The sequence below is a fragment of the Lytechinus pictus genome, chromosome 8, assembly GCF_037042905.1.
Source record: "Lytechinus pictus isolate F3 Inbred chromosome 8, Lp3.0, whole genome shotgun sequence".
NCBI lineage: Eukaryota > Metazoa > Echinodermata > Echinoidea > Temnopleuroida > Toxopneustidae > Lytechinus > Lytechinus pictus.
Genome location: NC_087252.1, coordinates 9878794 through 9893989, shown reverse-complemented (window position 1 = coordinate 9893989; position 15196 = coordinate 9878794). Strand labels below are relative to the sequence as shown.

The following is a 15196-nucleotide window of genomic DNA, read 5'->3' as shown; positions in this document are numbered from 1 at the left end:
GTATCTATTTACTATCCGAAATTCACAGTAGAACATATGAGTACTTGAAAAAAAAAAAGCAAAGTATAAAATATCAAGTATAAAAAAGCACAATATACCACATTTATATATATGCACAACAAAAAAAGTAAGTCCCCCCTAAATCAAATTGCTGTAACTTTTGAACGGAGTTATTTTTAGATATGATATTTCGTAGGTGGTTTTCTACACTCATTAAGCAACTCCTGGGGAAAAATGAAATTGATCGATTGAGTCATGCATGAGTAATTAAAGATTGAATTGAAAGTCACAAGAGTCGTTTTTTCAGATTGTGCAAATACAAAGTTGGGCAAAAGTTGTTTTTAGGTGAATTTTATGGTGTTATGCTGTTTTACTATCCATCATTTAGCCACTCCACACACAATTTTGATATCGTATGTTCATGGTTGTGTGAGCACAATATCGCAGAGGCCGCGGAAGCGGGGTGGGGGTCCACTGTTTTCCAAAACCATGTACAAAAATGTAAAAATGACCATACGATTGTGATTTGTTGCATGGTCACCCCCCCCCCCCTCCCCCCACTTTTGGCTCAGCCCCTCCCCACACTTTGAAAACGGTTCCGCGGCCCCTGTATTGTGACGTATCATCATAGGGGTTTTTGGTAGTATCCTCTACAACTTGTTAGGTCATATTAAAATTTGAAAATGTTGGTGGCTCCCCCGATTATAGGCCCCTCCCCCATTTTTAAATTCTGGATCCACCACTGATTTGTCCATAAATTAAACTGATCATGAGAAATTGTTAGGAAAAGAATACATTTATGCAGTATAAAGAGTATTCATTCCTAAGTTTTCGAATAAGCTCGCTCAACCATGAAAATGTTAAAAGTTCGGAAAGTGTGTGGTGATAGAAATGATGGATGATAAAAACAACAGCAATTAAAGTCACATTTAAAAACCGAATTTGCCCCCAATATTCACCTTATTACCCTTTAAAATGAGTCTGTGACATTGAAAATACCCATGTTCCCACTTTGATGCGTGCTCACTCATCAGTAAATAAACAAATCGATTTCATTTTTGCACAGAATTCTGCCCATAGGTTGATAAACATTACTGCCAAATGACATTGCTAAAGACAGCCTTGAAAAAAAGTTCCACCATATTGAATAAGAGGTTACTTATTCTTAAACGTATGCACCAATAATGTACACAAGTCTATGAGAGAGGAAGTCAAAATTTTAACAAATATGACATAAGGGGTTTGTTTCATGGACGGTTTTTGTTATTTCTGCCAACAGTTATTTCATGAAACTTCGCACATGGCTTCAGAGTAACACTATCCAAAAGGCACGCACACCAAAATAACAATTCGATACGGCACAGAGTGGGGCAAAGTCCTTGAACTTTCTTCTCATTTGCATAATTTTCGAATATTGTGTGCTCACTGATGCATTAAACATCGGGATTTTCATAAAAATCAAATCAAATGAACCATGAAAGGAGGTTTGTGACAGATATCCATAGTTACAAATTGCATTTTTTCCAATAACGTAAAAAAGAGCTAATCACATTCCACATGTTCATTCAAGCGTGAATGTTTAATTAAGCGCCTTTGAATCTTTGAAGCGTGTTAATTGGTCATGAACATAACGAAAAAGTTGAGAAAATATCATTTTCAGTTACCAAAATGAAACAATACTTGCGTATGATATTTAAAAATCGTATTTTTTGTTTTCAATAAATGTTCATTGAACCGTGAAACGATGAATATTGTTGACGATACTCTTTCCCAAAATAACTGTCATCATATTCTATCATATTTATTGATGAAAAAATCTAATTATAGCAAATTTGGACTTGTGTTTATTCAACCGTGAAATTTAGCCCCAAAAATTGTATCGTCGTTTAAAAAGTACCTTTTACAAGCCTTCTGACTATGTTTCATGATGAGGATGTGGAATCAGTTCCAATAAAATGGAAGGAAAGTCATGATTTTTGGCTTGTGACTTTTGAAAAGTGAAATTTTTGCCTTCTGACGGTGCTCACTAAAGCATGACGTAAAATACGTCCATAACATTTACTCAGAGGGTAGCTTATAACATTACCTACACGCTCATGTAAAAATATATCAAAAACTCGCATTGGTTCGGAAATTATTAATGTTTGTTCAAGGGGGGACTTACTTTTTTTTGTTGTGTATACATGCAATAAAGTTGTAGCTTAATATGGGCTACCAGCCGTAACTTTGACCTTATTTGCACTTGTTCGATTTGTAATGTTGCATTAATTTTATTTATTTTAATCTTACAGTAATAACAGCAATAAATACCTAATCATGTACTGTGTATGCTATAATGCAATATTTATTGGATTGGTGGAAATCTAGACACAAATATGCGAACCTAGTCCTTTTTCGATTATTGGACATGAGTGGCAATAATCATGTGCAATTTTTTATTGAAAGTGTGAATATTTATCATTATCAGCTCTATGATGCTTTGATAAACATCATTAACGACAACGAATGGGATCTCTTCATCACCGGATTCTCGGCAGGAAGCATCGTTGTCGATTTTAAAGTAATGATCTTCAACCCGAACAGGGATAACTTGAAGGAAAAATCAACAGCAGTCGAAACTCTACTAGGGCTTCAACAACCAGGGGTTTGGGAAAGTGCAGATGGTGCTGTCAATCTAAACGTGGAGTCTATAACTGTCTTCGGTAAGTTTGAATGTAAAGCTAGTCATTGGTATAGTGCAGTGACTGATAGCTTTCGGGAAAAATTAGCATCTACGTTCAAAGTTAATTGCTATAATATTTAATATCACATATCTGTAGATCTACATCTCTTAAGTTTTAACATACACTACTCAAAAAAAGTTAAGGACCACTTTTTAAAACGTACATAAAGATTTTATACAAGGTGTTTTATTTCTGGAAATACCTCAGTACAACTGTCCTAAATGTCCTTAAACACGCTGTAATCAATTTCACGCATGGGTGGTTTCAGTTGTTGCACAATGTCTCTCGCATCACTGCACATCCTGAAAAGTGGGCCCCGAGGGGTATCAGCTACCGACATGAAGTGGTAAAAACGAATGTCTGAGTGTCTTTCAGGCAGTTCAGTAACGAGTGTGACCACCTCCTGCAGCAATAACGGCTTCACAGCGCTGTCTCATGGAGCTGATGAGGCGATTGATGTCTCTGACGTCCAGTGCATCCCATGCAGCCTCCAGAGCCACACCCAGCTGCTGCAGTCCAAGTGGATGGGCTTCGAGCTGCTCGAGACTCCTCCCCATCATGTCCCAGACGTGCTCTATCGGGTTTAAGTCCGGGGACCTCGCTGGCCACTCCATACGCTCAATCCCCTGGCCCTCAAGGAACTCGGTCACCACCCTAGCTCGGTGGGCACGGGCATTGTCATCCATGAAAATGATGTTTTGTCCCACATTTTCTGCAAATGGCACCACTATATGTTCAAGGACCTCATCCCTGTACCTCACTCCTGTCATTGCTCCCCCTGGGACCACGTAGAGACGAGTACGGTTGGCGTAGGTGATGCCTCCCCACACCATGACGCTGCCTCCCCCATAACGGTCATGTTCTGCAATACAGGGGTCTGCAAATCTCTCTCCTGGTCGCCTCCAGACTCTCGAACGTCCATCATTGTGGTCAAGGGAAAATCTGCTCTCATCTGTGAACAGAACTCTACGCCATTGCTGTCTGGTCCATCTGACATGCTCCCGGGCCCAGTTGAGACGAATTCTTCTGTGAGCAGGGGTGAGTGGGACACACTGAGCTGGCCGTCTGGCATGCATATTGGCTCTGTGAAGTCGGTTACGGATTGTTTGAGTGGAAACAATCACTCCAGTTGCTGCAGCGAAGTCATTGTTGAGGCGGCGTGCACTGTGAAAGCGGTTGCGGAGGCTGAGATTCGTCAAGTAGCGATCATCTCTAGGGGTTGTCGAAACTGGTCGGCCACTGCGGGGTCTCTCGGAGTATAGCCCTGTCTCTCGGTGTCTTTGATTTGCTCTGCTAATGACACTGTGTGACACGCCCATCATTCTGGCTACTCTTCGCTGACTGAGGCCAGCTTCCAGCATCCCTAGGGCTCTGGCTACATCTGTTTCACTTAGGTGGTGTCTTGGCATTGCTGTTGTAGGCAAGTTGTTGATTGTACAGACTAAAGACGGAAAATGCTTTGGAAGACACTTGTCTTATGGCCCACTGCAATGATGCCAGAGACATCATGAAAGAACTGCATGTGTGAAATTGATGTCATTGTGTTTGATGGCATTCTGGACAGCTGTATCTTGGCATTGCTATTGTCAGCAAGTTGTTGATTGTAGAGACTAAAGACAGAAAATGCTTTGGAAGCCACTTTTGTACGGGCACATTGCAATGATGCAAGAGACATGAAAGAACTGCATGTGTGAAATTGATTTCATTGTGTTTGATGGCATCCTGGATAGCTGTATCTTGGCATTGCTGTTGTCAGCAATTTGTTGATTGTAGAGACTAAAGACAGAAAATGCATTTGAATCCACATTTGTACCACTTCACAATGGGCCCACTTTTCAGGATATGCAATAATGCGAGAGACCTCATGCAACAACTGAAACCACCCATGTGTGAAATTGTTACAGGGTGTTTGAGGAGATTCAAGACAGCCATATTCGGGTATTTCTAGAAATACAACACCCGGTTTGAAAATTGTATACACACATTAAAAAGTGGTCCTTAACTTTTTTTGAGTAGTGTATTTCGTTTGTAAAATCCCCTAAGAATGGTAGTTAAACTACTAAAGAGGCCCTCCACGGCTCCACCCCCTTCCGGCGTCAAGAGTTGGAGGTTTCATTGGAGCGACTCTTTTCCCCCTCAAAGTTTGATTCTACTGTATTGAGAAGGGCTACTGACGTTACCCTAATTATTCCATTAACAGAGTCGTGTTTGGAAATCACTTGGATTATCTAGAATCCCATTACATATAAGAACCAAAAGATACTTGGGAAGAATTACCAACTGAACTTTCTGTTTGAGCTGTCTTACGTGTACCACTTTACTCGCTGTTCTGGAACATGACTGTAAAGAGACGCATCTTTTGCTCAATCATTTGCTAGAGCTACTTGCCGATTTCATTCCCATATCGAAATCAATAAATAAGTATATATATATATATTTATATATATATGCAGCAATGGAGATACACACCTGAAAGTTGACCCTGAGTCAACCGACTTGAAGTCAATTTACTCAGGGTCATGTTCAAAACTTAGAATTGTTTTGAGCTCGGAGAGTGTACTACGGGCGGCAATGGAGTGCTTTCACGATGGGAAACACAGTTGGGGGTGTGATCGCTTATTAGAACAGCAACTACGTACATTCATAGACCTGTTGTGTGTTCTGCGGAGCGAGAGCTGATTTTGTGAAATAGTGTAGTCTTATTCCAGGAACGAATAAATAACTTTAAAAAAAAAAAAAAATGATTTTTTTTTGTAGTTGAATAATATGGTTCCAAGATTAATCACCAACATATTTGTTCATTCAATTCAATTTGGATTACATCCAATTAAGTGTACTGAGGCCAAGAGTAGTAGGGTTTCCAGGGCTGCAGTTGGGGGGGGGCAGTTGATATTTGAATTAACAATAAAAATGAAAACAAAGGTAGATCGACTTGATTTCGATGTATACATAACATATCATAGATCCTGTCCATGTCTCATTTTTTTTTGGGGGGGTGCAGTTGATATATTAATATAGCATAATACTCAGTATTATGATTATATTTCTTAATATAATGGACTAAAAGTGATGGAATGTTTTTGTACGGTGACTGGAGGTCACTGTCTGTAGTATTCACTTAACTTGATGTTGTTATGCCTCACTTCATGGATTTTCATGTTGAGATAACATTATCTCATCCCATACCCTGTCTATGACTTTTTTTTTCCAGCGGGGGGGGGGGTATTGATATGATGATTTTGCATAAAACTGTTAATAAAACAACCTCAGTCGTGTGATTATATTCCTTCATGTAACTGACTTAAAGTGATGACATGTTTTTTTATTAGATGACTTGAGGGTTTTGTGGGTAGTATTAACTTTACTTGAAGTTTTGGGTCACTTTATGGTTTTCATGTGTGTACATTGTCTAGAGACATTTAATTTATCCCGGCATGTCCGACATCCACGTATTACACCTACTCATACTATTTTTTCCCATTTATTCATTTATTTTTTTTGGTTTTTTTTTGGGTGGGGGGGGGGGAGTTGATAATTAAAGACGCACATTCCTCGCCAGTAGTTCTGCAGGATGGAGACTAAACGCAGCAATGCCCACGCGATTTCGTGCGAATGGGACTGTGTGTTGTTATGACTCTCTTTGTGGATTTTCAGGACTAGATAACATTACCTTATATCCCTTAATATAATAAACTCAAAGAGAATATATGTTTTAGTTTGCTGACTTGAGGTCAATAATGATGGTATTCATCTTACCTGAAGTTGTTATGACTCTATTTGTGGATTTTCAGGAATAGATAACGTTACCTTATATCCCTTAATATAATCGACTCAAAGTGATGATATATTTTACTTAGCTGACTTGAGGTCAATAATGGTGGTATTCATCTTACCTGAAGTTGTTATGACTCTCTTTGTGGATTTCAGGAATAGATAACATTACGTTCTTCCCATATCCTGTCCATATCTTAATATAATAGTGTTTTTTTTTTTTGGGGGGGTGGAGCAGTTGGTATCTTACTTTAGCGTGAAACTGACCTAAAATATATAAAGTATCTAAAGTAAGATATCCCTCATTAAAATCAACTCAAAGTGATGATATGTTTTAGTTTGCTGACTTGAGGGCAATAATGGTGGTATTCATCTTACCTGAAGTTGTTATGACTCTATTTGTGGATTTTCAGGAATAGATAACGTTACCTTATATCCCTTAATATAATCGACTCAAGTGATGATATATTTTACTTACCTGACTTGAGGTCAATAATGATGGTATTCATCTTACCTGAAGTTGTTATGACTCTCTTTGTGGATTTTCAGGAATAGATGACATTACGTTATTCCCATATCCTGTCCATATCTTAATATAATAGTTTTTTTCTAGTTTTTTCTTTTTTTTGGGGGGGGGGTGGAGCAGTTGGTATCTTACTTTAGCGTGAAACTGACCTAAAATATATGAAGTATGTCAAGTAATATATCTCTCATTAAAATCGACTCAAAGTGATGATATGTTTTAGTTTGCTGACTTCAGGTCAATAATGGTGGTATTCATCTTACCTCAAGTTGTTATGACTCTCTTTGTGGATTTTTTAGCGTTGCGGGGTGATATGTATCGAAATCTGACATAGTTACCATATAGATCTAGATCTAGTATTTTAATTATGTTGAAAAAAAGTACAATTCAATGTCATTAGATCTACCAAGAATTGCCTCATCCGGCCTAGATCTACATTTTCAACTTGACAAATCAATTCAAATCAAATTAATCGACATTTTCATACATGCGCGCGCACACACACACACACACACATACACACACAAACCTTTTGAAGAAAATATGGGGGATGGGCGGGGGGATGGGGGAACAGCAGCGCGCCCCACAAAGACACGAACCTTACCCGAAGTAGGCCTACGCCACTGTCAGTACACTTTATTGGATGTCAAAATTGACGAATCTTGGAAAATAAGCGTCGAACCATAATATCACACCACAGTTTGAACAACAAAAACAAAACCAGACAATTTTAGAGCATTGTTATAATTATTATTTTACTTATTTATTTATTCCTGGAATAAGACTACACAATTACTCAAAATCGGCTCTCGCTCCGCAGAGTACGCAGTAGGTCTATGCACGTACGTATAGTGGCTGTTCTAATAAGCGACCACAACCCCACGTTAATTGCTCTGCGTGGAACATTACAATGCCAAATCTAGACTCATTATTTTGTTATTAAGGCATTATAATTAATACAGGAAACGCAAATAGAGATGAATGACCAAGCAATAACTCAAACCAGTTGAACAGTTATCAAGAAAACAGACAACATGTTAGAAAAATCAACTGAAAGAAACTGCAATCGTGATATAGCACTCCGTTGCCGCCCGCAGTACACTCTCTGAGCTCGAAAAAATTCTAAGTCCTGAACATGACTCTGAGTAAATTGAGTTTAAGTCGGTTGACTCAGGGTCAACTTTCAGGTGTGTATCTCTATTGCTGCATACATATATATATATATATATACATGTAGTGTGAAAGAAATGGATGAAGAGAACAATGGTAGGCGTAGCTTAAATCAAGGTTCACCCGAGCTATCTACCCTTGTCATTGTTCAAAACCCACCTTCACCCGACAAGAAAATTATAATTGGTATGGTGTCGAAAATCTGTCTATCTGACGGTCAATCGGATCGGGGTCGCCCTCGCCACTAACCCGTCTCTGTGGTCTAGTGGTTAAGGCACCGGCGTTCAAAGCTGGGGGCCCGGGTTCGATTCCCGGCAGAGACATTTTTTCGGCATCAGTAATTTTTCCAAAAAGGGTAGATAGCTCTGGGGAACCTTGATTTAAGCTTCGCCTACCATTGTTCTCTTCATCCATTTCTTTCACACAATATTTAAATAAAAGAGTTGCCAAAGATGTAGTTCATGTATAACTTCACACATATATATATATATACATGTATATATATATATATATATATATATATATATATATATATATATATATATATATATATAAATGTGTGAAGTTATACATGTACTACAGCTTTGGCAACTCTTTTATATTTAAATATTGTGTGAAAGAAATGGATGAAGATTTAAACCTTGATTTAAGCTACGCCTACCATTGTTCTCTTCATCCATTTCTTTCACATTATATATATATATATATATATATATATATATGTATATATATGTACATATATATAGAATACATTTTTGTATTGTTAAAGTATTTAACGATTTTACTTTTATTTTTAATAGGTGATATATGTTTTGCTACTCCATGTTTGAATGGATTGTGCGTTACGTCACCAGGGGATATCAACTACATATGCATTTGCCACTACGGGTATATAGGGCTGCATTGTGAAACAGGTAGGAGGTCGTAGCTCGTGATTGCCTTTGCCCTCGCCCAGCCACACACTCTCCACCCCCTCACATACATTCGTGTAAATTTTGTCTGTAAATCCGAATTTTAACGTAAACGTAGACATGTGTAAAGTGAAATTACACTTCTCTAATGCGGACACATACAGTGTGTAGAATGAAACTAACTAACGTGGACTACTAGATATAACTGTGTAACGTCAATGAAATATAATTGTTTTCGGTAAAGGAAATAATCTTTTGTCTCACGATGCGGCAAACAGTTTGCCGTATCGCGAGACAACAGATTAATCCTTTACCGATTCTATACTACCACGATGATCAACATCTCCCGTACTCTTTTTTATACTTTCCACATGCACGCTTATTCAATTTCCATTCATTTGCACTACTTACCGTGGACAGTCCACGGTTGGAGGGTGCATGTCCTCGATTCTAGTGTGGTGCTTCGTGTTAGTGTTCATTTTTGTGTGTTTACTACACATACCCTACCTCCGCAAACACCAACATACTTCAATCTTCAAAGACACATGTCGAAATACACACACACACAATACAAAATATGCAATAATAATGGTGAATCTATATATAATAAAAATAAATATAACGATAAGTATGAAGGATTACATACATAATTTTATCAATAAACTTCGAAGGACCCTGCATCGCATTCACCATGTTCCCGGTAGGGTATATATTTTTTTCCTTTACTAGTATGACAATGATGACAATAGTAGTAGTAATAGTGATTTTAATATCTTTGGTGTATTCCTCTTTATTGTTATAGTTTTATCAACATTGTAATCGTTATTATCACTTGACACTCAGTATCTTCGTTTTTCAAATTGTCTTTATTTTCCTTATTGTTTTCTAAGCTATTTTATATGTATTGTCACGATTATCAATAGCAAGTATCAAACACCGGGGTGAAAATCCATATTTACGAATCAAAATTTAAACGTCGGTATTGACTGTAGTTCTTGTTTTCAACAGAGATAACTTGCAGTCTGCCGTCTCATCCGAGGAGTCACGTTGTTATGCCTCAAGACATCTACAGAAGAGAAGATCTTGTCATTATACAGTGCGACGAAACACAAGCATCTGTTACATGGCAATGCAACGGAACTTCTGGAACTTGGGTGCAATTGAGAGACCTCGACTGTTCCCCAGGTATTTGCTTCTATATTGTTGTTCATATTTTAAAGGAAATTGCCTAGTATAGATAGGGTGATTAAGATTACAAAGTCACTGCTTTCCGTGCACTCCTCCAATTGTTCAACAATGCATTCTTTAGATTCAAATGGTGAGAAGAAAATTGTCGGTCACGATTACTCTGATAGTGTATATTATGAATTATTCGTGATATCTCTGAGGCCGTATCAGGACATTTACATATACAGTGTACCACCTGGATATCCACCCTTTAATAGGACATCCACCCAAAAGACAAGTACCCCCGACGACAAGTACCAAATAGGACATCTCCTCTTTCATCTGGAATTACTTAAATTACTTCTCATTCAGGCATGAGTGAGCAAAAACAATCTGAAAATGAGATTCCAAAAAGTCACTTGGCGGGCCGTATCTGGGTTTTAAAATAAAAACCACATTTCAAAAAAAGTTCAATATCTGCTCTTTAATTTGATACCTTAATTACAGAAAATGGTCAAGGAATAACGAAGTTCTGGTTATTTGAAATAAGGGCTAGATTTCAATAATTTCATAAAATGAAGAGGTTTTACAGGCTAGCGTTCAAACTCACTCGACACTCCGTTTTGTTGACGATCAGCCATGCATTAACTATTTTGTTACCGTGCGATAGCTTCTGTGGGAAACTGGTGAAAACACGTTTATATAATGAAATTATGGAAATACAAGCATTGTTTCGAGGTATCATAACTTTTTTACTTCTGGACAATTTTTTGTGATTAAGGTATCAAATAAAAGAGCAGATATTGAACTTATTAGTCATGTGACTTTCTTTTTGAAATTTAGATACACCCCGCCAAATGAGTTTTGGGCATCCTTTCTTTGAATTGATTTTGCTCACCCATGCGTGAATGAGAAATAATCTAAGTAGTACCAGATGAAAGAGGAGATTCTAAGCTTTACATGGTAGGTCATTTGTCTATTATTTATGATCAACTTATGATAAATTATGGCTAAATCTCGGTTTTTTTTTTTGTGGGACGCACTGTATATTTTATCTAAATTCTAGATAATTCTAGATAATTTCAGACCGCGAACTATCCCGCATTCTGACGTCACAATGCAGGATAGTACTTTTGGTATGACTTCAGAGTGCAGGATAGTGCGTTTTGGATGCAATAGCGCGATTCGCTGAATATCATGTCATCCGATTTGGACCAATCAGATTTACAGAACATTCTTTGGAGTTGTAAAAGCGTGCATAGCGCACACAGCTTTTTAAGGAATTACTTCCTACCGGTACCCATTTACCTCACCTGGGTTGAGTGCAGCACATTGTGGATCAGTTTCTTGCTGAAGGAAATTACGCCATGGCTGGGATTTGAACCCACGACCCTCTGTTTCAAAGTCCGAAGACTAATCCACTGGGCCAAAACGCTTCATATACATTTAACCTCATTTATATCTTACAATTGTCATTACATTTAGGAGGATTACCAACTGTCATTGTCATTGTCATCGTACTCGCAAGTGTGGGAGTAGCTTTCGCCGTGATAGCCGTTCTGTATTGCATTTTCAAGTAAGGGTGTGCCTGTTTTAAATGTATATCTGTTAATTCAGGAAGTTAAATATCAAAAACCCTTCCTAGGAACGGGTATTTCTTTGTTTAAGAAACATGTAACAAACTTTAATTGAGGACATTTTAACATGCACGTTGTTGGAGATATTATCCTGAAGAGACTTGGCACTTGAGTATTTATCCGTCTGCTGAAATGAAGGTACATATTCGTGTTTAGTATTAATTAAATGAAGGATAGGGATACTAACTTTTTAATCTTTCTCTGTTACCCCCCCCCCCCCCCCCCATCTCTCTCTGTACTCGATGATGCAAACACAGGCGGCTGTGTCATTCATCACGGGACAGAAGGCAAGTTAATATTTCTAAATTTTCATATTGATTTTCTGTCATTCTAGTACATGGATACTACTTGAAAATAATGCAATGTTAGGATACAGAAGTAAAGTGAAGGTGTGGAAGAAGGAGGTTGATGTCGTAGAGGCAAGAAAGTGACAGTAGAGAGGCGTGTATTACATGAAAATCGGTTTTCAGAAAGAAAGAGATCGGAAAACAACACCATGCTACATTTTCATTAAAACAAGTCCAACCCAAATCTAACAAGAAATTGTCGGACGTTTTATCCGACAAGTCCTTTGTTATTTGTCAGTTACCATAGTAACTGTTCTTATCTAATAAGAATAAAGAAAAGTTGTCGGATCTAAACTTGTCATACCAAATGTTGATGAAACATTTTCCATGGTATTTTGATATTGATTACACAAAACCCAAGATAAACAAAAACAGTTTCTATCGAAGATTATCCATGACAGTAAGAAAGAAACAATGCGTTTGGTTCTCATGGTGGTTATACCAGCCTTTTGTTCAACCCATTTTCGAAGTGGTGTTTACCAAAAAATGTATGCATTAAATTGTTTTTGTCCCCCCCCCCCCGAGAACCAGTGCCTCAATCTTTTGTCAACAAAGTATATCGAAATGTTCGCTGACTAATTATTATCTGTACCCAGTGGCGTAACTACGGGGGGGGGGGGCATGGGGGCACGTGACCCCCCCCCCCCCCAATCGGCTGACCAAAAAAAAAAAAAAAAAAAAAAAAACACGGGGAAAAAGAGAAAAAGAGGGAGAGAGTAAGAGAAACGTAGTGGGAAAGAAGAAGTTATTGTTCATTATAATGTTATATTATATTATTAGTATGTTATGTTATGATATATTACATAAGAAACATTTTTTTTTTCATAACTTTATGAAACATAATTTGCTCAGGGCCTATTTCTTCATTGTTCCTGGTGCTCGCACTGTCTGTTTAACGAGATATATCATCATGTTGTACTAAAACCTCCCATTTTCAAGTCAATATACACCAAATATATTTCCTCACATTTCGATATATTTTATATAAAAAAATAGTATGCTTCTTTTTCATGACTTCTTAAAGTGATTGCCCCACTTTAAGGTATTAACATAAAATATTTCCTGTCCGTGCTTACGTTCGCATTAGTGGTTTGGTGAGATATGTCTGCTCTCCGTGAATTCCTAGAATCAGTCGTTATAAAATGTCCCTTTTTTTTTATCTGAATATCAGAAATTTTCAGCTCGCGCTTCGCGCTCGCAACATTTCGTTAGTGAAATACTATGGTCTTTGTTAATTCCTACAAACAAGCCTTAAATTGCCCCTCTTCAGTTCTGATTTTTTTAATTTTCAGCTCGCACTTTGCGCTCGCAATATTTTATTAGTGAGATCCATATCAATGTTAATAACCATGATTACAATGACTACAAGTGCTTCATGCGTTTAGATGCAATTCTAACAAAATCAGCAAGCGCTTGGCACTCGCATTAGATGACTATGGTGAGGTATATGTATACTCTTAATGGATATCTGAAATGTAGTCCATAAAATCTCCGTTTGGTATATACAAAAATTTCAGCTCGCGCTTCGCGCTCGCATTGTTTAGCGAGACAGGTACGCATGATGATTACAAAAATTTGAATATCCCTTTTTATAGGTCTGATAAAAAATTTAAGCTCGCGCTTCGCGCTCGCATTATTTGATTACTGAGATACATATCCGTTTCATGGCGCTGTCCTTACAATTTCTCTATTAGGTCAATATACCTGGCAGCTGAGCGCGCTTGGCGCGCTCACTAAGTGACTCAGAAGTTTTTCTGGTGCCCCCCCCCCCCCAATGCCGTGACCCACGGTACGCCACTGTCTGTACCGGCAGAAATGAACATTTCCAGGCTATTGGGAACCAGAATCTTGTTTGTAAGAATTAATTCAATATGTACTTAAAACTTCAGTCTTTAGACAGGCTTAACCCCTTAAAAGCGAAACGGTCCGTCAGATTATGCCATCCGACCGGGAAAAATATGGATGAAAATATTTCCCGCTTTTCACATCTGCTATGGGTATGGCGAAAGATAATGTGACTGAGGAGAATAAGGAACACTGCATGACTTACGGTTGTCGGACAACGGTAATTGTACCGATATTTGTTGGTAATCATTAGCCTCTTGTCCAGGCCCTGTCGGCTGGTGGGCCTAGGACCTTTTTTCACAGAACACCCACTGATAACGACCATGTTCAATCAATTTTTTTTTTTTACAGACTCGACACTGTCTTGTTTTTTTTTTGTATGTGTGTGTATTAGACATCAGACGGTAAAACTTAAACAGGCCTTGCAGGATGTATCAATCATAAAGCTTGTTTGTTTACAATAATTGTTCTCTTTCAGTGATCGTGATGAAAGACAGCAAAGAACATTGAACGTACCTATGAGCAATGTTCATTGGCAAGAATCTAGGCAAGTTTCTCTAACGTTATATCTTTTTAGATGAATAAAAAGTAAATTGGTATTAAAATAATTTGGGGAGAAGTTGCATCCCTCATCACTGCCGGTCAAAAGACTTCAGAACTACTATTTCATATATATATATATATATACATATGTGAAGTTATACATGTACTACAGCTTTGGCAACTCTTATTTAAATATTGTGTGAAAGAAATGGATGAAGAGAACAATGGTAGGCGTAGCTTAAATTAAGGTTCCCCAGAGCTATCTACCCTTTGGAAAAATTGGTGATGCCGAAAAAATGTATCTGCCGGGAATCGAACCCGGGCCCCCAGCTTTGAACGCCGGTGCCTTAACCACTAGACCACAGAGACGGGTTAGTGGCTATAGGGCGACCCCGATCCGATTGACCGTCATATAGACAGATTTTCGACACCATACCAATTATAATTTCCTTTGTCGGGTGAAGGTATATATATATATATATATATGATATGATGACCTTCTTAGCGTCGATCAATTTGCTTTTTTTACCAAATCATTCTACAGTTTCTTATTAATATA

The 15196-nt window shown here is 37.9% G+C and overlaps 1 protein-coding gene across 1 annotated transcript in view; it reads left to right on the top strand.

Annotated features, from left to right (window-relative positions):
* Window positions 1-14675, top strand: part of LOC129267249 (fibrillin-2-like) — an 85783-nt gene extending 71108 nt beyond the window's left edge. Inside the window, exons 104-109 of the mRNA XM_064103263.1 lie at window positions 2468-2702; window positions 8988-9101; window positions 10107-10283; window positions 11751-11841; window positions 12160-12189; window positions 14573-14675. Of these exons, the coding sequence (XP_063959333.1) occupies window positions 2468-2702; window positions 8988-9101; window positions 10107-10283; window positions 11751-11841; window positions 12160-12189; window positions 14573-14675 (750 nt within the window). The remainder of the gene's footprint in view (window positions 1-2467; window positions 2703-8987; window positions 9102-10106; window positions 10284-11750; window positions 11842-12159; window positions 12190-14572) is intronic.
* Window positions 14676-15196: the final 521 nt, after the last annotated feature.